At 34.9% G+C, this 27,700-nt stretch overlaps 1 protein-coding gene and 1 pseudogene across 2 annotated transcripts; one reads left to right on the top strand and one right to left on the bottom strand.

Annotated features, from left to right (window-relative positions):
• The first annotated feature begins 188 nt into the window (after nt 1-188).
• On the top strand, nt 189-17,976 carry LOC145589264 (uncharacterized; annotated as a pseudogene). Its single transcript, XR_014101638.1, has 39 exons — nt 189-452; nt 1,232-1,801; nt 2,105-2,208; nt 2,306-2,377; nt 2,481-2,642; nt 2,717-2,795; nt 2,885-3,039; nt 3,452-3,515; nt 3,723-3,802; nt 4,481-4,546; nt 4,696-4,746; nt 4,836-4,987; nt 5,474-5,564; nt 6,745-6,825; nt 8,215-8,292; nt 8,397-8,432; nt 8,536-8,579; nt 8,653-8,731; nt 9,054-9,126; nt 9,326-9,406; nt 10,307-10,531; nt 10,701-10,789; nt 11,871-11,942; nt 12,065-12,226; nt 12,327-12,404; nt 12,494-12,651; nt 13,461-13,524; nt 14,050-14,129; nt 14,394-14,459; nt 14,765-14,815; nt 14,909-15,060; nt 15,522-15,612; nt 16,154-16,234; nt 16,628-16,705; nt 16,820-16,855; nt 16,949-16,992; nt 17,089-17,167; nt 17,438-17,528; nt 17,678-17,976. The product of XR_014101638.1 is annotated as an uncharacterized LOC145589264 (transcript).
• Nucleotides 17,977-22,935: 4,959 nt separating this feature from the next.
• On the bottom strand, nt 22,936-26,434 carry LOC145588445 (root phototropism protein 3-like). The gene is made up of 4 exons (XM_081645093.1): nt 25,922-26,434; nt 25,662-25,731; nt 23,555-24,868; nt 22,936-23,319 (listed from the first exon to the last, which is right to left on the bottom strand). The coding sequence occupies exons 1-4, from the start codon at nt 26,032-26,034 to the stop codon at nt 22,951-22,953; spliced, it is 1,866 nt and encodes a 621-aa protein (XP_081501219.1). The 5' UTR covers nt 26,035-26,434; the 3' UTR covers nt 22,936-22,950.
• Nucleotides 26,435-27,700: the final 1,266 nt, after the last annotated feature.

The following is a 27,700-nucleotide window of genomic DNA, read 5'->3' as shown; positions in this document are numbered from 1 at the left end:
AATTGTAACAAATAATTATGAGTGTACGGTACACCCGACCACCCGAGTGTATGGTACACCCGGGTGTATATAACAATATCTCATATCCGAATTTATGAGACCTAATAAAACTCAAAAACCTGAACACATGAAATCCATATACGTGGAATGTATCATGTATACGGTATACCGTATACAGTAATACCTACACTCTCTAAATTTCAATTTCAGTGTTTCACCTTCTGAAACGCAAAAACACACATCAAAAGCCAATAAGCAGAGAAAGGAAAATCGAAAATCGAAAATCGAAAATTGAAAATCGAAAATCGTTTTGCGCCAAAAATTAGGAAATTTTCTCTCTTTAATCAAGTAAGAGTTCAACAACGGTGGATTTTCTTGCTTGTATTATTATCATGGGACCGATTATGGCGTGAAGAATTTCAATCCGAAACATTAATTTTATCCTATTTAAGGTTTGGCAATCTTCACAATTCTTAATTTTAGGGCGAAATTTTTGTATTATGTAAACCTTAAATTTGAGTTCATGCTTAAATATTCATACATTTTTTTTTTTTTTTGCTGTTATAATTTAGTAGCTAAGAATTGAGATGACACATCTTTTGTTGTTTGTTTTGATTGATTTTGTAATAATGATTTCATAGTATGAAAATGTGTTGTAATTTCGCGGATATTTGATTTTACTACAAAGGACTAAATTTTAAGATATTTAGTACTAGGGTTTATGCAGTTTATGAAGTTAATTGCTAAATTTAGATTGCTATTCTCTCCGAATTATACTGTCAGTACTTGGTTCATCATGTTGTAGTAGTAGTTTAATGTTTTATGTATATAGATAATTTATCAAAAGACATACAGTAGCACAATGTTTTAGTGATGTGGTCAATTGCTTTTCCTATAGAGACTAAGAGAGTTGGATAAATAGCAAGATGATGCCGTGGCTTAATGAATCCTCATCGTAAAGATATGGATGTCATTACTGACGGTAACTTAATGCTTTTCGCCGTAGTATAAGGGCCTTTGTTTTCGCCCCCCATCTTAACAATGTAGGAGCTTGCCTTTTCTGATTTTGTGTTTCCACTTTTTATTTTGAGGAAAATAAGAAAGGTGCTTCCAAAATTTAGTGATGCCGAGTATATTTTTTGTTAGAAAGTTGTTTCTCTATGCAGGCAATTCAAACTTGAAAATTTTATTCCTTGAATTGATCGAAAATTCTGCAATCATGATGATGCAGGTCTTTGCTTTACATCTTTAATGATGGATTCTGAAAGTTCAGTGCCTGCTGAACCTCCACAAATGCTTCCTCCACCACCTGGAAGTTACGCAAATCGTGAACAACTTATTGAGCATGTTGGGGATTTTGCAATTTCACAAGGATATGTAGTTATCATAAAGAAATCCAGAAAAGATAAAGCAGTAGTACTTGGTTGTGATAGGGGTGGTGTTCATAGGAATAAACGTAAATCTTCAGTGACAGAGTCTGCAGAATGTACTCGTAAGCGAAAAATTAGTTCTCGAAATGTTAACTGTCCTTTTGAAGTCATGGGTAAAAATGATGGTGGAGTGTGGTATATAATTGTAAAAAATGGAACTCATAACCACGAACCTATGAAGGACATCGCGGAACACCCGGCTGCTCGTCGATTTACTGAGGATGAGGTTTTACGGATTAAAGAGATGACAGAAGCTGGCCTTAAGCCACGTCAGATTTTGAAAAAACTTAGACAGAGCAATCCAGAACTTTTATCTACTCCGAAGCATCTTTACAATGTCAAAACCAAGATAAGACAAGGAAATTTAACTGGTATGTTCTTGCAGTGCTGACTATTGTCATAAAAAATGCAGAAAGTATATTAGATAATTGTCATATAGAAAAGAATAGCCTTTTGGTTTTTGTTCTTTGAAGCTAGCTTTGTAAGTATACTATTATGATATTATCAACTTCAACATGTGGGTATACTTATCTCCTGTCCTAATTATTTATATGCTGCTAAGGATTGTACATGGGAACTATGGGAAGTTAATTGTGCCTGATGATTGCTTATAATAGATTTCATATGAACTTTCTATACCTTTTAAGTGCCTCATTGCCTTTTTAATTTTACAGTCAGAAAATACAAGTCTTTTAAACCTCAGAAAGTGTCAATTGGAAGTGCTCAGGTTCCTGGCAATTCAGCCTCAACTGAGCCATCTTGGAGGCTTCGATTCACGGTAAGCTTACGTTGCCACAATTTCACCAATGTTCTACTCTTTTGCCTTCATGATACGATTCCTGTGGTTAAAACTTACTTTTTTTTGTCACTATCAGAGAATACCTAATTTCATTGGAGGCCAATTTGTAGAGTCACAGTCTACTTCAACAGTCGATATTATAAATCCTGTGAGAGCTGCAATGCAGGCCTTGTTATTGTATAATCTAGTTCTCAAATTGGTCTGCTATTTCTGATCATGACAAAATTTTTTTGGTGTAATATTGCTAGTAGGCTACTCAGAAAGTCGTATCTATACTTTCCTTAACAACCATTGGAGAACTTAAAGCTGCAGTATGTGCAGCGAAATGGGCATTTCCTTCTTGGAGAGATACACCAGTCACATCACGTAAACGTATAGTGTTAAAGCTTCGAGAACTTATTCAGAGGGACATGGTAAGAATGTTCTACCTTCTATATTATTTTGTCAATACAGAAGGTATGATTTTCTCTCCTGTTTATTCCACTAGGATAAACTTGCTGCTACTATTACATCTGAAGGGGGCAAGACACTGAAGGATGCCTATACTGATGTGCATTACAGCCTTGGTGATTGTCACTTTAGATATATTCTTATATTTTCATTCCCTTTAATAATCTATGACTGTGTTTGCAAAATTTTTTGTTTTTAATTGTAGAGGCTTTGGACTGTGCTTGTGGGATGGCAACTCCGCAGATGGGACGATTTGTTTCAAACGTATCCAATGAACTCGATATCTATAGCATTAGAGAGCCTCTTGGTGTTTGTGCAGGAATTTGCCTTGCTAATTTTCCTGCCATAATTGCTTTATGGGTATGGATACATGCTTCAGCTGTTAATTTTCACTGCCTGTGTTTTCTGGTTCCAATCTGGGTGATGTGCTTCCCATTGGCTGTTAATGTTTGATGCTCGCCACATTGTTTACTCAAAGCATAATGTAGCATTCTAAAAACCACTTTTGCATACTCAAGTTAACTTGAGAAGTCATGAATGAACTTTTTTGTGCTCCTTGGTGAATTACTGTCTCATTTGCTTGTATCTGTTTTGTATTCTTCTGCCTTGTTTTTATCAGGTTTTAAAATTTATTTATCAGTTAGAATTTAAAAGGCTTCTTTTTGAGTTATGATAATATCTTTTTCTTGGATGATGGAGCCTGGAGGCCCCATGACCACACTTTTAACCATGTTTTTTTCTTTTTTTTTTTTTTTTTTTTTTTTTGGTACAGATGTTTCCTGTGGCAGTTTTGTGTGGTAACACTTTCATTTTGAAGTCTTCAATGAAGGATCCAGGTGGCTGATGCTCTCTTTGTTGTAGGGTATATGTATAATTACTAATATTAGTGTCATGTAGAGCAACTATATCCGGCTAGCATGCTGTGATTTTATTCTTTGGTCAAACTTTTCTAATAATTACTCTCCTTTTCCCTGTATTAATATCTTTTATCAAATTGGTACTTTGTGGTTGGACTTGATGCTGAATTGCTGATGGTCGTTCAGGTGTGTCTATGATCCTCGCGGAGTTGGCTTTAGAAGCTGGTTTGCCGAATGGTGTCCTGAATACAGTCCATGGCACTGATGTAAGCTATGAGCCCTCTTAACATGTTTTCTGTCTGTTTATGTTATTAATACTCCTTCTGTCCCATATGATTTTTTTTTCCAAGTATTTTCATCTGCGTCCTAGATTAGTGTTTACACTTCTATTTTACAAAAGGCCCCACTTTTATATTAATACATCTCACTTTCCATTACCAAAAAGTTATGGCCAAATAGTCTCGCATTAAATTATAGAATACCCTACTATCTTAGTATCTTTTATCACGTCTACTTTTTCATTAAAATAATATTTCACTGCTTCCACTTCTACTTTTCCTCTAATATAACAACTGGTAACCAAACAACAAGTTATTACTTCCTCCATTCCTTTTTGTTGGTTACTTTTTACCATTTTACTCAATGTAACCAACAAATAGGAACAGAGGGAGTACCTAAAACAATATAACATGATAAGTGTCAAAACTAATGTGGGACGGAGGGAGTAATATTGTAATATTTTACTATATGTCCTTTGTTTTAAACATAATTGATTTTGCTGGCAAATATGCTCTAGAATGCCAGATGTACACTGTACACGATGATATCTTAAGCTTCACTTGTGGAATTTTTTTAGTGAGCCTATGTTCATCACCTTAGCATCTGTTTCCTGTTTCAATTTATGACACGTGTGCCCTTGATTCTATTATGTTATTTTGTGCCAGGACATTGTCAGTGCTATTTGTGATGATGATGATGTAAAAGCTGTAACAGTTGCTGCTTCTAAAGCAGTAAGTTAATCATTCTTGGGAGTTTTTGCATGTATAATTGGTGTTGGTGACTTGATGTAGTTAGCAGCATACTACCCTACTAGACATTCTACTTATTTCCTTCAAGCTTCAATTTTTGTTGATGAATTGTATGGTTTTTTTTATTCAAGTATGGCTTGCATGTGCACTCAAGAGCATTTGCTAAAGGGAAGAGAGTTCAGGTTAGTGAATCAACTAACTATGTAAAGTGCGTTGCATGTATATCACTTGGGGATAATCATTACTGAAAACTGATTCCTTATCATTTTAGTCTTATACAGAAGGGAGAAGTCATATGGTTGTCATGCCTGATGCAAATACAGATGCTACTTTAAATGCTCTTGTTCCTGTGGCTTTTAAATCTGAAGGAGAAAGGTGCTTTGCACTTAGTACTGTGATATTTGTCGGAGACTCGAAGCCATGGTATAGTACTGTTTTTTTGTGCTTGAATTTTCTTCCTCTGGCTGCCTGGTTCATCCATGGCTTGTGTGTTTTGAGCAATGTCCAGTCATTGATTTGCCTTTTTATTAAGTGTTTCCACTGACAAATAATTCTTCACACTTAAGATTTTCTTAAGTTGCTTCAGCTGATAAGAGAACTTGGTTTACTCGGACTCATTCACTTATTTCACTTGTGTCTATGTGTCAGAGTCAGGTTTTTTTTAAAAAAAAATTCGGTGCTACTCATGTCTGAGTGTTGGAGGATGTAATCGATATACTCCAGGCTTAATGAAGAGTCCTAGTAACAATATTTACCCCTTGTTTTTGGTGTATGTCTGCTGGCCCAGCATGTTATTTCTAAACTATACATTATTTAGTTTTTCTTAGGAATTTCTTGAAGTACTTCAGAAAAAAAAAGGAATTTTTTGGATTCTGTTCCTTAATCTGACTTTTCTCTTTTAATTTCCAGGGAATGCAAATTGGTAGAACAGGCGAAGGTGCTCAATGTAAATGCTGGTACTGAACCAGATGCAGACATCGGTCCGGTGATGAGTAAGCAGGTGAGGACTTTTAAATGTCTTGGGAATACTTTCCTTCACTTATTCTCTAACCACTATTTTTTTCCTGATGTTAATTTGGTTATTCACTTATTCTTGCACTGTTAACCTTTCAAAGGGAATTCACCTTTTATTTATTTATTTTATTTATAGCATAGTGAATGCCACCCATGCAATTATAGGCCTTACACCATTGTCAAAGCAAGTATATACAGGATGATTACATGCTCGATCTTTTTAACTCAGAGTACTTCAGAAGAGCACACACACACAACCCCCCCCACCCCCAACTTCATTTTTTCCTCTTATCACCTCTTCTTTCATGGATGTTCAATTGCTTGGTAACTCAAGCAAAGATGTTTCTCTTTTTCTGATGGAAGCCGAACATAATACCCTGTAACTTTCATTGGAGTCATACACAACCCACAATATATGAAGAGTTTTGTTCTCTAGAAAAGCTTTTTCTGTGTTTGTTCTTTTACATGTATAGTTGAGAGGTCTATATTCTTTTTTCACTAAGAGGTTGGAGGGACTATAGAGAAATGGGGAGGTTAATATATTATTTGTCCTGAGGGGTTGCTGTATGTTTCATACTGCTTGAATTGAAAGAATGCTAGGGAAAGGAAATTGAAAGGGAGAAAGCTCATTGAATGAAGTTTATGAAATAGACTTTATGATTGATTTGATTTCTATGAAAATGTTTACTTGTTTAATGTTTGTCTGAGGAGTTTTTGGTGATAATTTTATGCTATATAAACCTACTTGTTCAAAGGACATGATTGGTTTTTTTTTTTTTTTTTTTTTTTTTTTTTTTTTTTTTTTTTTTTTGGGGGGGGGGGGGGGGGGGTAGTGTTTCTGTGGTATAAACTATAAACCTACTTGTTTTGAAGTATATGATATTTTCTTAACCTGTTTGGTAAGAGAGTACAGTTTAGTAACCATGACATTATTTACTCCTTCCTCGCACTTAAGCTCAGGTTTCTTTGTGTTGTTGGCCAGCTTATAACTGTAGGAACTGCCTCCTAAGTCAAATAGTAAATCAGTAAATTGAGGTTTTTGTGCAAATATTCGGACACTGAAGATTTTTCTTGCAATGATGTTGCCTAAATTAAGTAACTTATAAAATTCTGTATTTTCAATGAGTAGTTTCGCCTATTCAATGACACATTTTTTCATGTTCCAGGAAAAGGACAAGATATGCAAATTGATAGAAAGTGCTATTGAAAGGGGTGCCCGACTCATTCTTGATGGCAGAAACATCATGGTATGAAGTTGTAGATTTTTTTAATTCAAAAAGTAATAATTTTTTTTTTTGGGAAGACAAGAGATAAAATCAGCAGGACTCTTTAATAGATCTAATACCAATACTTCATATTATATACAAGTAGTATAACGTATAGAATTTTCACTCTCGTATGAGTCATGTCTATTTTATTCATTGTTGGTCTTTGTTGTTCAAAATTTTCGTTGTTATTCATGTTTTGTTTAAACACTTGTGTAAATTTCCACCCATAAACACTGAAGTAAATTTCCACCCATTAAATAAAAATCTAGCTTGCCCTGTCTTAACTAAAGGAAATGTGTATGTCATTGATAGTTGATATTTATGTTCTTTGATATGTTTACTGGGAAAGCTGGGAAGAGATATCTGGAACATGATCTGCCTGTGAAAACCATGTCAGTCTCTGTTAATTTTTGGTATATAGATAGAGTTTTTTTGCTAACTTTTAGGAGTTTACAAAACTTCTGTAGTCTTAATACTCTTAAATGATAAATGACTGGCTTTGGCAGGTGGATACATGTACTAGGCTACTAGCTTTACTTTTGGAGTTTGCCATATCTTGGTTCTTGTTTTTATTTGCTGGGTTAGCGAGGTTGCTCATTTGTTTCAAAGCTTGGAGCACCCTTCTTTTATAGTTCACCTCAAGTGCAAGACATGTGTCAGTTGTGTAGGGACGTGGGGTGCAAGCTAGTAAGCTACCTATGTATTACTTTGATGCAGAGTTCAAATCTGCTGATATTAGTTTCATTTCTTGCCGCTTTTTCAAACTTCATCTGGCTAAAAGTATGAAATATTTATGTGTCAATCTTCCTTATTTTAACCCCTCCTTTTATTAAGTTATTGCTATTATTATTATTATTATTATTATTATTATTATTATTATCTCAAAAACAAAAGCCATACAACCTACAATAAATTAGTGGGAAGCCGAGATACAATCTGGGCCCCCACTCCTCTAGCTATTGCAAATCCTACCTTAGTGAAGATATGAGCTGCAGCACGAGCCCCAATGTCTTGTTATTATTATTATTATTATTATTATTATTGTTTTTTTATTTTTATTTTTATTTTAGTTTTTTTAATTTCCCACTTGTGTCAAGCACTCAAGCAATCAACATCCAAAATGCATAGAAATTTTAGTCTAGTTAACTTCAACAAAAGCAATGACCTGAATCACTTTGTTGTATGATAGGGTAACTGCCAAGGTCTATCTGGTTTATTTTGTTTGATGCTTACATGCTTTTATATTATTGAAACTTTCCCTTTTCTTTTCTGATGGGTTATCTCATTTTTATGTCGTGGGCTCATGGCAGAGTTTAGCTAGCTTTTTTCTTATATTTCTAACTTAACTTCACTGGATGGTTTTTGTAGGTTTCTGGATATCAGCAGGGTAATTTTATTGGCCCAACTATTGTATGTGATGTCACTGCAGATATGGAATGCTTCAGGGTACATATATTGGCACTTTGGTGGTTTAAGTCTTATAACTATATATAATTGAGGTTTGGACAATAATGATCGATTCGTCTGATACTGTTCTTAATATATTGCAGGAGAAGATGTATGGGCCCGTTCTTCTCTGTATGCAGGTGCAATTATGTGTTTTGTAAATAAGTTGCATGTTGGTCAATCAAACTGCTCCCTCTTTTCTGAGATTAGCTAACTTCGATATATTCTGTATGTCTATAACAGGTTAAGAGTTTAGAAGAGGCTATTAGCATTATAAATGAATGCAGGTAAGCTGCTACTCCTTGGGCAACTTCAAGTTTTCAGGATGTTAAGTTTGGCTGATTTTATATCAATAAGCAGACATTGTAATGGAGCATCTATATATACGGCATCTGGGGCTTCTGCTAGGCAGTTCCAAACAGTAATTGAGGCTTCACAGGTACCGCAGGATTTTCTCTACACCAGTCTACAATGTATTTATACTCCCCCTACATGATAGATGAAGTTTCTATTTTAGGCTGTCCCTGAAATAATCAGTCAGTCAGTCGCTATTATTCAAACTTTTTCAAATGATTATCCTGTTATGTCCTTATGGCGATTCATGTTAGCCGACTTCAAATCATTTTGGGACTAAGGCTTTGTTGTTGTTGGTCAAACTGTTAACTTTCCCATACACCTTTAACTAAGATTTCCAATGCAAGACAACATTGTAATGAATATAATTGATTGAATGGATGTGCGAAATGGTGTTTTCTTCACAGGTTGGCATCAATGTCCCTGTTTCAGTTCCTATGCCTTTCATCTCGTCTGGTGACCCAGAGGCTCCGTTTGCAGGTGAAATGCTATCCGTGCAGAACTTCTTTTATTTATTTTTCCCTTGTAGGAAATGGTATTGTCCATCTTCAATAATGTTATGTTTGTACATCAGCATTATCCAAGACCTGCTTAAGTCACGCCATTGTTTTTATTTCTTACCCATGTACTTTTGCACTATGAAGTTGAGACAAGTTCTTATGTCCTGATTTATTTTCAGGACAAACTGGAGTTCTTTTTTATACTAAGCTCAAAACTGTAAGACAACAGTGGAACGATTTTCCAAAGGATGACGAAGAAGGTGTACCAATGCAGCTTCTCCTACTCCGGAGCAAATGATTGCTTATCAAGAGGGTCTAAATTATGAGCGGAGAATTGAGGGTGTTTGAGTATAGTATTTTTGTATATAGTGCAAGCTTCATATAACTCTTGGATGTGCCATTGATGCTTCAGGCCAATTTTTTAAAATTCGATGTGCCATTGATGCTGCTGACCCCTAGGACTAGGACCTTGAAAATTTTGTTATTCCATCATTATTCTAATCTGTTTGTTGGGAAAAAATAGTCACATCCACGTTTTTGAAATATTTAAAAATTTCATGAACTTTTTGGAGTAGTTATAGCTTATGATTGGATTTCTAACCTCGATCCTAGGAAAGGAGAAATTGCAATGAACAGAAGAATTCTCAAAAAAAAAATAAAATAATGTCATGTTTATTGTATAATTAATGATATTTTTTTTGTAATTTTTTAAAATTTTGACCATTGAACACTACTTGGTACACTCGGACAAAGGAGTATGAGAATTTATGTGTTGCAATTATTTAGGCCTGTTATCATTTACTGAACTGAATTAATTAGAGCTGAACTGAAATAAAATGAATATTTTATAACACACAATGATTAATTTTAGTTCAGTTTAGCTCCAATAAGTTCAGTTCAGTTCAGCTTCTAATTTCCTTCTTCAATAAACAATTTATTTCAACTCTATTTAGCTCCAATCAGTTCATCTCAACTCAGTTTAATAAATCAAAACAAGCCCTAAATCAAATACTAGTATTTCACCAAATCAAGAAAATGATAACTATGTCACATTTCCCGTTTTTCTTGATTTCTATTTCCCTCGAAAGTCTAGGTGGATTCATCGTCATCAACCTCATCAATTAGAATTTTATATTTTCACCCAAAACTAAATTAAACAAAAACTTTGAATCTGAACCATCTGATTTCCTGTCAACGCTTCATAACCGCACGATTTTCTTCCAAAATTGCTTTGATCACCGGTCTCTTTACTAATTTCATAATTTCATTTCAACAACCAAAAAAAAATAATATTTATTTAAGAAATTCAGACACTAACTTCGTTTCGTCGTTCTTCAATTCTCTCTCCTCAAAAATCAGTCAAGATGCTTTCTCACTTCAACGATGTAATTTTAAGCATTTTATCCCTTTAATTTTAATTCTTTTTAATATTTTATTTTGTTCGATTGATTTTGTTCATGTTTTTAGTCTAATTTCATATTTAGTTTGGATTATTGTTGTGTAAATCAATTTGTTGATGATTTAATTCAATTTTTTTTTCCTCAAAAATGTTAGCGAAAAACATGAAATTGTTGCGACCTCAATTGTTTGCTCTCAAGTATTCGACTGCAACTAAAGCATCTAGTCAGCATCCCAAACCTTCGGTAATTTCTATGTTTTTTTTTTTTTTTTTTTTAATATTTAATTTAATTCTTTTTTTTTTTTTTTTTTTTTTTTTTTTTTTTTTTAAATTGAAATTTTGGAGGAAATTAGTTAAGTCACTGTTTCATTGCTTGAAGATTCTTATTTATTGAAGCTGGAATCGTTTTAGTGAGGTTTAGTCGAGGGGAAGATCATAAGTGCGTATACTGTAAAATCTATTTACGACGTTTCTTAAAAGAACATATTTCCTCCGTTCTTTAAGTATTGCAATGTCGTGACTTTCATTTCATGTTTATTTATCAATGCACAACTTTGATCATGAATATTTTTACTTATCAATCGGTAAAAATTGATTCTTTAAAGTTGATGTCTTGAAAATATATGTTAAGACTAATGCAAAAACATTTTACGAAATAACAAATGTTTTTGTATACTCATAAATTATGACAATGAATTAATTTATGGTCAAATTAGTACTTGTATATGAAAAGTGTAAAAGTCAAAACGTTGCAATATTAAAGGATGGAGTAAGTATATGTTAAAATTGTAATCTTAAATTACAGCACTAATCAAAATGTGTACATTAGCCTCATACACAATGTGAGAAATATGGCAAAACAAGTTGATGAAGATATTGATCTAGTACAATATTTTACAAATTGTAAAACTTGGTATTGTAATTTCTTGGTTGAACTTGAATGAAGCCGTAGACTTGTTCACTTTCTTTGATAAGTAAACTTATTATAAAGAAGATGATTGTTATTTGACTTTCTTATAAGTCTATTGGATTGTTCCTATACATTGCAGTAGGATGGGAACTCTATAATTCTCAATTTCGATCATGTGTGTTGATCTTTCGAGGAAAAAGTCATCCCTCCATGTTTTTGATAAAAATTGTATTAGAAGAAGGATGACAGTTATTTGATAACACAAAACTGTATTGGAGGGTAGGGGACGGAGGGGGTATGGGGGGTGCAAAGCCGCTAAGGAGTAATGTTTATTTTCTGCTCAGAATTGTTACTCTTGTAGATCACATATTGTGCGTTGCTGACTTACCATTTTGTATCCTAATATTGGTGTTAGAGGACTCCTCTACTGATTGGAGGCAAGTTCATTGAGTCCCAAGCAGCTGAATCAATTGATGTTCTAAATCCGGTAATCTCTTAACTTATTTCTTTGTTTTTCTTGTTGGTTTTTAAAAAAGTGTTTTTTTTCTTAGTTCTGTTTAGAAACTTATTGTTCCTCATATTTTACCATTCCCTCCCCCTTTTGGTCAGGCAACACAAGAAGTTGCCTCTCAAGTTCCATTGACAACAAAAGAGGAGTTCAATGCTGCAGTATCTGCAGCGAAACATGCTTTTCCGTCATGGAGAAACACACCAGTTACACCTCGTCAGCGCATAATGTTCAAGCTACAAGAACTTATCAGGAGAGATATGGTAATATCAAGGATTATTCATTCCCCATTATCTTATCATTATATAAATATTTTATTTTTATGGAGTTCCTCTTCTAAATGCTGCTGTACTCATATTTCAGGACAAGCTCGCCTTGAATATTGCCACTGAACAAGAAAGACACTCAAAGATGACCAAGGAGATGTTTTTCGTGGATTAGGTTGGTGATTTGATTTCGACTTGTTTATAGTTTGGAGCATAAGCCACTACTTGGTATTCTAATATTTGAATTTCAAAAACTTTCTTTAGAGGTGGTGGAGCATGTATGCGGCGGCATGGGGACACTTCAAATGGGAGAATATGTTTCCAATGTTTCACATGGTATTGATACTTACAGCATTAGAGAACCTCTTGGTGTTTGTGCTGGCATATGTCCCTTTAACTTTCCTGCAATGGTCCCTTTATGGGTAAGAAATAATTCAGTATCCAATGTTGTTACATAAACTATTTGTAGATGGATTTTGTTTACGGTAGGAAGTAGAGCTCTTATTCCATGTATTCCTCCTTTTGACATATAGCCTATGTACAATATACATTATTATTTGATTGTTAACCAATGACATTTTGGCAATCTATAGAAAGTAAATTTATTTTCTTGAATAACAATGTTGAGGGAAACTTACTATATTCCCTTTTTTAAAAGAAAATTAAAATGGTTTAGAATATACTTGTATTTTGATGAAATGGTTCATATTGAAGAACCTCCGAGTGCGTTCTTTTAGTAATTGATCATTGTACAATGTACATGTAATCTGCTGCTCTTTGTTTACCAGAGATGCATACTAAAAAGTAAGAAGTGAAAAGTATTATTAATTGGTTTTCAATATGCTGTAAGTTGTAGCACAAAGGAGTTATATATTAGTTTTGTTTGGGCCTTTTGGGCTGGGACATGATCCAGCCCTCATGATAGAATGCCGTGGAAATCCTTGTATGATCATTTTAGTTAAATGACTTATATCTATAGGTTCAGTAACGTAATAGCAAATATCAGGAAATGGGTTGACATTCAACTTCCTTGTGATACTTTTACATATTTAGTTCACGATTTCATTTTTTTTTTTAGTTTTTTGAAGTTTCTTGTCTAGAGAACTTGAGTTTTCCACAATCTTTCTAAGCTGTGTTTTTGTAGTTAGTTGCCTCTTTAGTCCATACGAGTCTGTGAAGGAGAGAAACATTGTTTTTTTTTAACATGCTAATAATGTGATACTTTTCTCAGATGCTTCCAGTGGCCATTGCTTCTGGCAATACCTTCAGTTTAAAACCATCAGAAAAAGACCCAGGTGATACTTCTGTTCCTTCTACAATTCATGTAGAATTCTGAATTTTTTTCCTTGTAATTATTTGCATTATTATGTGGTGCAATTCTTCAAATTTTAGTCGGTTCTGTCATTGCGCTGACAATTTGTTTGGTCTTCCTATGACATCATGATGCTGTATATCTTTAAATGTCTTCTGTTTACAATTAGTGTGTTGTATGAATTTAAAGAAGTTTATTTTTGTCAACTTGTGTAAACACTTTACAAAATTTGATGATTATTATTTCCCAAACATCAGTTGAAGTATTCTTCATATGTACTTTTCTGTTCATATCTGTACCTAACTTGAATTTTCTTGTGCGCCCCTGGGATGCTTAATGAATTCTATTGGGATTCTTTTTCTGTCCTATACATCTGTGTAAATTTTTTGACTCTCTTGTATAGATTTTTCATGCTTTTAATTTTTTAATGCATGAGGATCGCTAAGGATTGACTATACTGTTTCACTAATTTTGCTCGCTTAAGTCCTGGTTTTAGTTTTCTTTATAGGGGCTTCTGTTATGCTAGCCGAGTTGGCTATGGAAGCAGGTCTACCTGATGGTGTCTTAAATATTGTTCATGGAACTCATGTATGCCTTTTCGATTTTACTTCTTCCTTTTATCTTTTCCCATGATATGCAAGTGTAAAAACTGTCTATTTGGTTGTTTTCATGAAGCTTCCATGAAGTATTTTCCTCTGCATCTATATTTAATTGTTTCCTTTTTTAATTTCTTTTTCTAGGGTGGAGAGAAGGCAATGGGATAGGGACACTTTCCTTTCCAGTGTTGCTAAATGATGTACTTCACACTTTGCTCCCACCATTGTTGATGTAACTTATTGTGCTTTGATACAGGACATTGTCAATTCTATATGTGATGATGACGATATTGGAGCCATATCATTTGTCGGTTCTAATAATGTAAGTATATTTTTGACTTTTTAAAATTACTTAAGATACCCTAGAAATATTGGCTATTTGTTATAATTACTTTTCAGTACCATAGTATTCACTTTAATCTAAATTTACATGCTATCAGTTTCTTCAAGATCTTCTGTAGAATATATGTCTGTAACTATGTATGTCCCTTATGTACTGGCAAATTTTTTTAAGTCACATATGCTTTTGTAAGTCAAACTAGGTGAATCTGGGCCTTAATTTCTATTTTATTTGGTTCTTTTAATCTTATAAAATTTTGATGGCTCATTTTTCTCTGTGGTCTGAAGGCTGGCATGCATATTTATGGAAAAGCATCAGCCAAAGGAAAGCGTGTTCAGGTTTATACAAATCACGTGATTCATGCAGAAATCTAATCATCTGCCTAATTGTTTTGTTAATAGCTAACTGACTTCTGCTTCTGTATTGACCAGTCTAACATGGGTGCCAAAAATCATGCCATTGTCTTGCCTGATGCAAATATTGATGCAACCACAAATGCACTTATTGCTGCTGGATTTGGTGCTGCGGGTCAGAGGTGCATGGCTTTATCCACTGTGGTCTTCATTGGAGACATAAAGACATGGTACTTTAATGCTAACCTTATTCTATATGGTTTTTGTATCCCAGTCAAATCATCCTAATCCCATAGTGTACAGACGTATGTGTTTGGGCTAAAGGTCAATTGCATAAGGTCTCTTGATATTGTACCAAATACCTTTTACTGCATGTGTTGTGTGCTTGTTATTTCGATCTGTTGGAAGTACTGTTTCTGCATTTCTTTTGGTTTAAGGCCACATGACCTATCCATCAAGTTTATAGGTTTCCATTATAACACCTCCTAGTAGCGTTACTTTCACTCACAAGTCACAAGCTAATGAGTTATTAGTCTTTCCTAAATTTGCTTCATGGTTTTGCTAGAAATAATATGGATGATGGTCTGTGAAATATTTAAAAGAAATCTGTCATGCCATTTGGAATATGCCTTTCTTATTATGAAAAGTTTTTATATTAGTTATTTAATCAATCATATCTTAATTTTGTTAGGGAAAACAAGTTGGTCAAGGCTGCCAAAGCACTAAAAGTAAATGTGGGAACAGCACCTGATGCTAACCTTGGTCCAGTCATAAGCAAGCAGGTATTGATCCAGTTCTGTAGCTGCAGCCTGTTGCACCTGTTATAGAGTTAGCCCTGAATGTAGATTGTCTAAAATTTCTAACACAAGAAACCCTTGTTTCAAAGAATTTCTGTTGTATGCTATTATGTTGCCCATGCTGTGCAGAAGCTTAAAATACTTGGTTTAGCAGAACATTTCATTTGATCCATCAGACAGAGATTCAATTTTCTGACGTTTGGAATTTTCCTGCTTGGGCTCTTTAAGGGCTTAAACTAAGCCTTAGAAAAAACCTACAGTTTAGTTCAATTAGATCGGACGTAAAGAATTATGGAAAGATGCCAAAGATCCAATGGCTTCAAAGCAAAGATCGTCAGAAAATTAATTCTTGCATTCCCTTATCACGGAGCAGGGTCCAAATCAGTTTCATTTTTTTTTTCCTGTTTATTGTCGGAGTATTCAGGGATTATGACCATTATCATTCTCCTTTTCACTATGCATACATCTGTACGTTATTTGCATTTTAATTATATTCTTCTTATGTAGGTTGATTTCATATTGACAGGCGAAGGAACGAATATGCAAATTGATTCAAAGCGGGGTTGAATCTGGAGGGAGACTAGTACTAGATGGAAGAAACATTGTGGTATGTGTTGGGTTTCCTTAGTTTCATTGGCTTCTATCAATTTGTATCCCACTTTTTTGCTTCACAGTGAGTTGGTTTAAATTCATGTATGATTAGTCTAGGCTTTAGCTTAAATTGATGCTAATGAAAATGATCACATATAAGGTGGTTATAGGCTAATAGGCACCTTAAGGTCATCAAAGAACATCATATTTAGTAGTACTCCATGCATATTGCTGCCTATATCTTTGTTAGATTCCATGTCAATCCAACATTGTAGAGATTGTTGCATCTTTGATAAGGTGCAAAACTTCTGTTAGTTACTTATCTAGTTCTTTGAGCTATTTGAAATAAGTACTGTAAATTCCTAATGCTGATTAGTTTAATTTCTTCTGCCTGGTTTTTTCGGTACAGGTTCCAGGATATGAGAATGGAAATTTTGTAGGTCCTACTATCCTCTCTGATGTCACAACTGAAATGGAGTGTTATAAGGTATTCTTTATCAGCACTCGGTATTCCTCTACTTTAGGAAGGAATTATTTTTTCTTGTCTAATGCAGCATTGTTGAGTTTGTGTTCGCATAACCTTTCTGTTTTGTATGAACAGGAAGAGATTTTTGGACCAGTACTTCTTTGCATGCAGGTATAGTAGTTTTTTCTATATCATTTCTGATTTATGTTAAAGCTTCTCCGTTGTAGACTCATTCTTGTGATCTTACACAATTTTTGTAATCAGGCTGACAGTTTGGAAGAAGCCATAAGCATCATTAACAAAAACCAGTAATTACTTCATAGTTCATATACTCCTTAATTCCTGTTGTAACCTGTAATCTTTTTTTGTCTAGTCACTTGACAATGATCATTTTTCTACCACAGATATGGAAATGGAGCATCCATTTTTACCTCATCAGGAGCCGCTGCAAGAAAATTTCAAACTGAAATTGAGGCTGGGCAGGTAATCAAACTAACCTCTAACAGAATTCTGGTTATATTTTAATACTCTAGGTTTTGGTGAGAGCCTACTATAAACTGGACTGGCGGACTGTATTCACTTTTTTCATGATTTTATATTTCTATATCTTGTATGACTCAGCCTCCATCTTCACTTTGATTATTCTGTTTTTCCGCTAACAATTGTAGGAATCAAAATTTTGCACTTCTTGAATTTTTGCTGCTTGACCTTCATATTGATCGTAGTGAACTTTCTGTGAATCTTGTAAATCAGGTTGGCATTAACGTTCCAATTCCTGTTCCACTTTCGTTCTTCTCATTTACCGGCAGCAAGGCATCATTCGCCGGTGACCTCAATTTTTTTGGTAAGTTGCAGCATCAATGCTCTTGTTATTGCATCTTTTTATGAATTTGTACTCTTCTTGACCGATCCAATTCCCAAAAAAAAAAAATTGACCGAATTCCATCCAACTGTTTGCTTAGTGTTAATACATGAAATCCTTGTGAAATTCAGGAAAAGCTGGAGTTCAGTTTTTATACCCAGCTGAAGACAGTGACTCAGCAATGGAAGGATTTACCAAGTGGTCTCTCTCTAGCTATCCCAACTTCACAAAAGGCATAATGAACTTTTCTTGAATAAACATTATGCAAAACAAACATTTCAAGAATTTAATGCAAAAGCCCCTTCTGTTATCTTATTGCAATTTGTTTATCGAGTCATTTATACTACCATATTTTTGCAAATTTATTGTCTGCATACCAACATTATTATCATTCACCATCCAAGCTTCCAAGCTGATTTCTTTTTTCAAAGCTATATGCAACACATGTCGTGTTTGTAGGCGAAATATTAGTTACCACTTACCACGGTTTGAGTTATTACGAGTTCTTGGCCTTATTATTTGCGCGGACAAGCTCCTGGCAAGATTCGAGCCTTAATTCTCAAAAATATAATGGTTTGCGGCATTTTGAGTCAATCTCTTACAATATCCGTGGCATGTGGGAAGTGTTAGCCCTGTTAGGTTATGTTCAAGTCTGAATAGACACAACTTTTTCTAGTGTAAAAATAATGAACAATCTACTGACTCATTTAAAAGATTATACGAAGTATTATTAAAACATACAAATCAATTAAGTGTTCTCAACTAACAATTGCCCCTTAAGATATGAAGGGAAAATAATATGATAGGAAGGGATGCAAATCCAATTAAATATTATAACCTAGGAAATTGCCCGGGTCACTAATTAGTTTAGATATTAAATCATAAGACAGTTTTGAATGATATTGTAACTACTCCGTAAATTCTAAAGCGAACTTTTAAATTTGAATATCAAATTAGACATTTGATACGCCGTCTAAGGGCCTGTTCTCATTGACTAAACTTAGCTAAACTGAACTGAATTTATTAGAGTTGAATTGAGCTAAATTGAAATGAATATTTTATAAGAGAAGGAAATTAGGACCTGAAGTGAACTGAACTTATTAGAGCTGAAAGGGGTTTTTGAAACACCAAAAAATGAAGTTTACACCAAAAAAAAAAAAAGAATTGAAAAATACTATGGCCTGTTTGGGAATCCAAAAAGAATTTGGGCCAAGTCCAGCCCATATTTTAAACCTCTCTACAATACCCTAATTCTAAGTTGATCTACCTCGAAAGCGAAAAACCAAAACAGAAAGCACCTTTCTCGATTTCTCCGCCGATTCAAATTCTAACCACGCTGAAATTAATTTCGCCGTCGTTTCAAAATCAGAATCAATGGATAATTTTCTAGAAAAGTTCCTCAAATAGGACATGTTTTGGGAATCCAAACAGAATTTGGGCCAAGTCCAGCCCATATTTTAAACCTCTCTACAATACCCTAATTCTAAGTTGATCTACCTCGAAAGCGGAAAACCAAAACAGAAAGCACCTTTCTCGATTTCTCCGCCGATTAAAATTCTAACCCTAACCCTGAAATTAATTTTGCCGCCGTTTCAAAGTCAGAATCAATGGATAATTTTCCGGAAAAGTTCCTCAAAGAGGACGTGTTTTGGGAATCCAAAAGGAATTTGGGCCAAGTCCAGCCCATATTTTAAACCTCTCTACAATACCCTAATTCTAAGTTGATCTACCTCGAAAGCGGAAAACCAAAACAGAAAGCACCTTTCTCGATTTCTCCGCCGATTCAAATTCTACCCCTAACCCTGAAATTAATTTCACCGCTGTTTCAAAGTCAGAATCAATGGATAATTTTCTGGAAAAGTTCCTCAAAGAGGACATGTTTTGGGAATACAAACAGAATTTGGGCCAAGTCCAGCCCATATTTTAAACCTCTCTACAATACCCTAATTCTAAGTTGATCTACCTCGAAAGCAGAAAACCAAAACAGAAAGCACCTTTCTCGATTTCTCCGCCGATTCAAATTCTAACCCTAACCCTGAAATTAATTTCGCCGCCGTTTCAAAGTCAGAATCAATGGATAATTTTCTGGAAAAGTTCCTCAAAGAGGACGTGTTTTGGGAATCCAAAAAGAATTTGGGCCAAGTCCAGCCCATATTTTAAACCTCTCTACAATACCCTAATTCTAAGTTGATCTACCTCGAAAGCGGAAAACCAAAACAGAAAGCACCTTTCTCGATTTCTCCGCCGATTCAAATTCTAACCCTAACCCTGAAATTAATTTCGCCGCTGTTTCAAAGTCAGAATCAATGGATAATTTTCTGGAAAAGTTCCTCAAAGAGGACGTGTTTTGGGAATACAAACAGAATTTGGGCCAAGTCCAGCCCATATTTTAAACCTCTCTACAATACCCTAATTCTAAGTTGATCTACCTCGAAAGCGGAAAACCAAAACAGAAAGCACCTTTCTCAATTTCTCCGCCGATTCAAATTCTAACCCTAACCCTGAAATTAATTTCGCCGCCGTTTCAAAGTCAGAATCAATGGATAATTTTCTGGAAAAGTTCCTCAAAGAGGACGTGTTTTGGGAATACAAACAGAATTTGGGCCAAGTCCAGCCCATATTTTAAACCTCTCTACAATACCCTAATTCTAAGTTGATCTACCTCGAAAGCGGAAAACCAAAACAGAAAGCACCTTTCATGATTTCTCCGCCGATTCAAATTCTAACACTTACCCTGAAATTAATTTCGCCGCCGTTTCAAAGTCAGAATCAATGGATAATTTTCCGGAAAAGTTCCTCAAAGAGGACGTGTTTTGGGAATCCAAACAGAATTTGGGCCAAGTCCAACCCATATTTTAAACCTCTCTACAATACCCTAATTCTAAGTTGATCTACCTCGAAAACGGAAAACCAAAACAGAAAGCACCTTTCTCGATTTCTCCGCCGATTCAAATTCTAACCCTAACCCTGAAATTAATTTCGCCGTCGTTTCAAAGTCAGAATCAATGGATAATTTTCCGAAAAAGTTCCTCAAAGAGAACGTGTTTTGGGAATCCAAACAGAATTTAGGCCAAGTCCAACCTATATTTTAAACCTCTCTACAATACCCTAATTCTAAGTTGATCTACCTCGAAAGCGGAAAACCAAAATAGAAAGCACCTTTCTCGATTTCTCCGCTGATTCAAATTCTAACCCTAACCCTGAAATTAATTTCGCCGCCATTTCAAAGTCAGAATCAATGGATAATTTTCTGGAAAATTTCCTCAAAGAGGACGTGTTTTTCATTGCAAATGAAGCACACTTCGATCGCTTACTCACGTTGACATTGAAGGGCAACTTGACTAAAGCTACTATGATTTTTTTAGGTGAAGTTCCGGCTACAGAGAGGGAGAGATTGAAGACGGTTGCTTACAATAAAGGTGTGAAAATGACGGAGTTTGGCGATACCTTGAATCCCATTCCCATACACTTCATCAGTGTATCTGGGATCAAAGAGGTTCTAGATATCCCTGATGACATTGCCGCCGGTGCCGTAATGCTGGACGTTAAAGAGGAGGCTGGTCCGGACGAGTACGTGCGCATATGCTGCACGCCCGTGCGCGGCTTCTATATTACCTCCGGCAAGTTTAAATCCTCAACCGTCGCCGCCTTTCTTCCTCCTCCCCCTCCCACCCCTCCACCCACCATTCCCCCTACCACCCCTCACCCACCATTGTTAACGTTAATGTCCCCCCCCCTTTCTTGACAACCTCGTCAATCTCAATATCCCCCCTTCCCTGACAACCTCTTCAATCTCAATATCCCCTCCTTTCCAGCACCACTTCCTACACCACCAAAAAAAAACCTCTGTTTCAAGTTGTTGGTGTCATTATGTGCTTAGGTGGCGTGTTTTTAGCTGGGTTTATCGCGGGTGCTAAAAACAGAATTCACATTATTCCCAGAATCACCATAAAAGGGGGTAAGTTTCTACCGATTCAGATTGGATCAAGGAGAGGTATCGTGGATTTACTATTTTATCTTTGCTCATTTTATATATGTTTGTTTATTTTATGTTTCGTTCTCATTTTATGCTTGTTTGTTCATGTTATGTGTCATTTTTTTTTTATTATTTTTTATGTTATGTGTCATTAGTTCTATTCATTTTGCTCATTTTATGTAATTGTTGTAGAAACTATAAAGAGAGAGATAAGAGATACATATTTGATTAATCTGTTTACGTTTTTACACAATTAAAATGGAGATACTAGGCCCATATAAATAGGCTTACAACTCTATAAACTAACAAAGCTATAAAGTAGGAACTAATAAACAAGTGGGTAAAACAAGCACTCCACCACTAACTCAATTACTAGGAATAACGTTCTAATAAACTGATATTTTGGAAAATAATATGCAAATAGTTCCACTAGTTTTGGAGCACTAATAACTAACACCCTCCATTGCTCCAAAAACTCTAACACACAATTGCTAAACGTAATTTGTTTTTAACTCTAATGATCATTTTACCATGGACTTGGACTTGACACACCTTTTTTTTATTTCAACATGAACACGTGACATCACACTCGACTTTAGAAGAGCCAAATCTTCCTCTTCAAATTTTACAACATCTTGCTAGACGTTTTAATTTGTGATGCACATCTCATCACGTACACAATTTTGTTGATGCGCATTATCACCAACACCATTTTTAATTGATTGATGCACATTATCACCAACCTGACATTTTCGGAGACTTCTCTCCGCACAACCTAACCTCATCGACATTTTTTTTTTTTTGATGCACTTCTCATCAATTTCTCAATCTTGTTGGGTGTATGTGATTTTGACTCAAGGGGGAGTGTTGAGTGGGGATCAAAATCCACTCCTATTATTTAGGAGTTTGGTAGCCTAGGATTCCTAATTGAATAATGTAGTTGGCAGTACTTAGTTAGTGGAGTATGGGATTAGCCGTTAGTGGAGTTGTGTTCCTAATATTTAGCATTTTATTTTGTAGGTAGTTATTATTATTTGCTTCTATTTAAGGCTTGTATAAATTGGTTTTTTAGTGGAATGAACAATCAATTGCTTTTGGGTTTTCTCTCTAAATATTATTGCTTTGTTAAATATATTCTTTGACTTGCACTTACAATTGTTAAGTAATTGTTAAGCAATTGTTAGGCACATCAATAATTGTTAAGCAATTGTTACTTAGGGCCTGTTCACATTTACTTAATTTCAGTTCAGTTCAGTTCAGTTCAACTCCAATCAGTTCAGTTCAGTTCAGTTCCAATCAGTTCAGTTCAGTTCAGCTCTTAATTTCCCTCTCACATAAAATATTCATTTCAGGTCAATTCAGTTCAGTTCAGTTCAGTTCAGTTCCAATCAGTTCAGTTCAGCTTCAATCAGTTCAGTTCAGTTCAGTTCAGCTCAATTCAGTAAATATGAACAGGCCCTTAGACTTCACTGTCTCCAGCTCAAACTTGAGCGTGTTAATGTCCTTCTTTGCTGATGACCACCCTTCTTGGAACGACTGAGGAGTACCCTCAAGAAGGGTCTTTCGGGTTGAGACCATGGGCTGAAATTGGGACTCTACTGCAGTGTTGTCTTTCAGGGTGTTGTTGGCTATCGCGTTGCTTATCTTAACCTGTTCTGAGAAGAGGACTTGCACCACTATCCTTAAGGGAAGCCTCTCATTTTGTGCTGCGTGCATGCAGGCATCAATCGAAAGCTTCTGGCAGTCCATCACTCTACATAATCGCTTTCTTTCATGTTCTGATAATGCAGGGTGTGCCTGTTTATTTTTAGAAGCAAAACACAATATATTAATGGGACTTAAAGTGATGCAACTAAAAAGAGACGGAGGAAGTATGATTATCAGCTGACAGTTTACCACAACAACCTGTGACTTGTCTTTGTTAAATTACTATGTGAGTTAGTAATTGCTTTGTTTTTCAAAGACAAATTTATTTGCAAGATAAAAAAAAATAGACTAATTAAGCAGAACAAGGAGATCAATATTGAAATACCTTGAGATAGGAGTCAATTGCTCTGTAAAGACCATCATCACAAGTTCTTGCAGATTCAGGAAGAGCCTCAGCAAGGACATGGAACTTGGTAAGCGAGAGATTCCTATCGCGAGCAATCTCTGTTAAGTAACTATCAACGAGCCTTGCTACTCTCATCTTAGCACTGGATGCACCCCCTCTTTGACTCTCCTCAAACATATTCTTTTCCATGTATGACCTGCTAGGACTGCTTACACACTCAGTCTGTTCTTGTACTAAGAAATGCTCCAGAAGTCTTTGAACTAAATCAACATCATATGTTGTATCACTTTTACTGTAAGATGGTATAAGGAGGTCTGACAGAGTTGCCTGCTCAAACTGCATACCAACGCGCTTTTCAAGTTCAGTGACCAAAGCGGGGGCTACCTTCAACTTGTTAGCCATCCTCAGAAGCCTCAGTAGAAAGCTGCAGGAAACACTGTCCTTTTGGGGTGGAATTATACTAATCAGGCTCTCAATTATCATTCTTTGATCTTTTGCTTTAATCGCTTCAGGCTCTTCCTTCCCCGCGACTATCAAATGGAGCCCACCTTTCCAACTTCCGGATCCACTGCCACTGCTGCTGCCATTGCTCTCTCTGCTGATATTCCCATTGCTGAGATCATCCAACATGGCTTCCCCACCACCATCTTTGATTAGTCCCGGTATCCATTTGGATGCATATTGCATAATCGAAGCACCAATTAACTCAAACCTCATTCCCTTAACCTTAATTGCTGTTATCACACGAACAAAGTGATCAATCCTAAGGATTGAGACATCCTCAAACCACCAATCAGGAGGCACTTGAATCGCCCTACTTGGACTCGAGTCCTTAAGATCATTCCAACTGGGGCTTGAAACCTTTGAAGGTCTCCCTGTGTAGTTCCATCTTATGCCCTTGGGATTTGCACAAGCCTTCCAAGCAATAGACTCGCTACACCTACGAACAATCTGCAAGTTTTCTGCCCAAGGCGAGAGCTTCTCACAGCTCTTTAACACAATGATGGAGTCTCTCCAAGATGACAGAACTACATAGCTTAAGAAGGCTTCAGTTTTGAATATGAGGTTTCCTTCTTCTAGGTCCTCTGTCATTTCTAAATACTCTGCAGCACATCTTAGGCCTGAGATGTTGGCTGCTGTCAGATCAACTGCGATTCCATAGCAGAATTTCGCTGCTAACTCAAATGACTCCGGCCCACCAGGGAGATCATCCAAGTTTATCTTGTTTAAATCTCCTTCATGGGTGTCATATATGATCCTACTCAATCTCCCACACCGCGAAATTAAAGGGTACTGCAGGTTAAGGGATAATGAGTTAATTTTTCAATATTATGACCTTGTTCATTAGTGCAACATAATCATAATCTACAAAAATGAAGCAATCAAGCATTCAAATTCATAAGTTAAAGAGAATTGGTAAATATGACCATCAAACCTAGAGCATTTAACTTAAATCTTCTCTTTTGACAGATCTGATGGACCTGATGCATGCATGCAGTCTAATGATCTAATCTATACATTCATGTGCAAGACATTAAGTACAGTTAGAAGTTGGAACAACAAGATTCACAATAATATGACTATTTGGAAGGATCAGGATTCTCTCTAATAATTAGACGGGAAATAAGTGGAGGGTTTGGGGACAATTTTCGAAAAAAAGTCCCCCCCCGGGGCCCTCCCCTCCTAATCGGATCGGGATGGTCCAATAACATAATAATGCACTTAATAGGCTCTCATCTCATATTCTCATATGTGAGATACATATATCATTATCTACAAAATATCAAAAAAAAAAAAAAAAATGGCCATAAAAAGAATTGAAAAAAAAAAAAAAAAAAAAAGATTTAATTATAGATTGATTAGCCAAAATATAGAATAGTTTTATCCTCTAATAATACCAATTTGTGGTTGGGATTAGAAGTTGAAACTATTTTATGCAACAGCCTAATTTCTACCGTTGAAAAGACAATTAGTACAATTGACTAAAAGAAAATGAGTAATCAATGATTCAATGTGAAATTATTTACACCAATCTCAAAAGAAAAAAAAAAAAAAAAATTATGAACACTACATAACAATTACTTACCTTGTGCAAGTGAAAGTTGACTTCACTAATTTGAACCAGAAAATCACTTGGAACATCAGTTGCAACATACCTTCATTTACAAAATTAATTGGAAAGAAAAAGTCAGAAACTACTTCAAACTATGCAAGAGAGACTAATACCAACAAGAAAGGATTATTATTCCCTCTGTCCGGATTTAATAGTTACGCTGGTAGTGTAATTTGAACTAGTAACGCAACAATAAAACTAGGACCGAGAAAGGGAGTACAAGTAAAACATACCATGATTGACCTCTTTGCTCAAACCCATCAGTTTTAACACCATGTTTGGCAGAAACATGAGCTCCATTTCCATACTCTCTACCTCCAAGAGACTCAGTTTCAGAGTCCCACATACTGAAACTTAAAAAAGCTAAGATCTTTCTAATGAAAATGAAGAAAAATGGAGAAATAATACAAGAGAAGTAATCAAGAAATATAACATGAAATGGGAAGTTGTAAACATGGGCAATGTTTGGAATTATTTAACACCCAGCAAATAATTTCTTGGAATTTTTCACTGATTTCTTTCTCAAACTATTCTTGCAAAATACAGGCTGTTGAATGATGGGCAGAAATCTGAATAATTTTTCTTCTAAAAATTCATCACTTTTTGAGATGATCTTTAATTTTAAAATAAAGATTGTGTTTTTATTTTTGCCCTGTAATTGGAGCAGCCATAAGTGGGAGATTTTAGCTTTTGCTTTGTCTGTCTTTCTTATGGTAGCTTTTAGTACTTAGTAAATTGTTACCATATTTAGAGCTTTTATGATCACAGAAATATCTTTTCTCTGTTCACTAAAATTGATTAAGATGTGAGTATATTGCTTGCCAACTAGGATTTTGATTGTACTTGTCATATTGTTACAAAATAACTAGATAGGAGTTATATTACATGGTCGCATTTTCTTCACCTCATTTATGATGGTTACGTATCTAAAACGGCCTTTTTAATTATTACTCTATTATTATCAATTTTGTTTGTTAAAATTAATCATTTAATTGATCAAAACATGTTTAAGAAATGGTTGTATTAAATATAAACTAAATTCCACCAAAATTTATAATTGTCAATGATTAAATGAAAATTTGGCGAACTTCATTCTTATATACCACTTTCAAAAAATAAGAATAATCACAAATTCTGAAAATCTATCCCAAAATATACTCGTATTTTGTAAAAATGTTTCATAACAATGATCATGTTGATGAAACTTTATCCCGAAAATATATTTTACCTTCACATTATTGTAAATTTTGTGACTAATCAATACCGCATTCAACATGGTAACTCAGTATTGAAAATTAATGAAACATAAATATCATAAAATTAGGATACATTCTGTTTACCTAATTTTTATTTATCTAAAAACTGATAAAAATTATTTTTTATAAACTCGTCTTTACTTACCGGTCCAAATTAATTTTCCTAAAAATCGCCCTAAGTTGATTAATATGATTATTAGCTGACAGTTTACCACAGTAACCTGAGGCTTGCCCTTAATTATTACTTATGTGAATAATTGCTCATTTTAATTACTTAACAATTACCTAATGGGCCTAACAATTACTTAACAATTATTGATGAACAATTGTTAGGCCCTGCTGACAGTTTACCACAGTAGCCTGAGGTTTGCTCATTTTATGTATGTTTGCTCATTTTATGTTTTTGTTTTTCTGATTTTACGCTTTTTGTTCCTTTTATGCGTCATTAATTGTCCTGGTCTAATATGTTACAGGTGGACAGTCAAATTGAAGTCAAATCAAGTCAATGGGTTGTTATGTTTGCTGAAGTGAAATTTTGAAACAAACTTTATCAGACTTATTTACTACTAATGAAAAATTTTAGGCCAAAGAGTTTCCTTTTTGTTTTTTTGGTAAAACGATGATTGTATATATATTTTGATTAAATTAGTTGCTTTTGCTAGTTTTGGGTGAGTACTGAGTAGTGCTATATTAAACACACGTACACCCTTGAAAAGTGAAGAATATACTAACAATTTAGTCAAACCACCCCTAATT

Source organism: Chenopodium album, chromosome 17, assembly GCF_948465745.1.
Source record: "Chenopodium album chromosome 17, dcCheAlbu1.1, whole genome shotgun sequence".
Taxonomy (NCBI): Eukaryota; Viridiplantae; Streptophyta; class Magnoliopsida; order Caryophyllales; family Amaranthaceae; genus Chenopodium; species Chenopodium album.
Note: the sequence above shows the minus strand (reverse complement) of the source record. Positions and strands in the feature narration are given on the sequence as shown.

Coding starts and splice junctions, on each gene's coding strand:
- LOC145588445 (XM_081645093.1), bottom strand. CDS start 26,034: ATGTGGGACTCTGAAACTGAGTCTCTTGGAGGTAGAGAGTATGGAAAT. Junction 25,732..25,921: donor GAGCAAAGAGGTCAATCATG/GTATGTTTTACT, acceptor TTGTAAATGAAG/GTATGTTGCAACTGATGTTC. Junction 23,320..23,554: donor CAATTGACTCCTATCTCAAG/GTATTTCAATAT, acceptor AAAAATAAACAG/GCACACCCTGCATTATCAGA.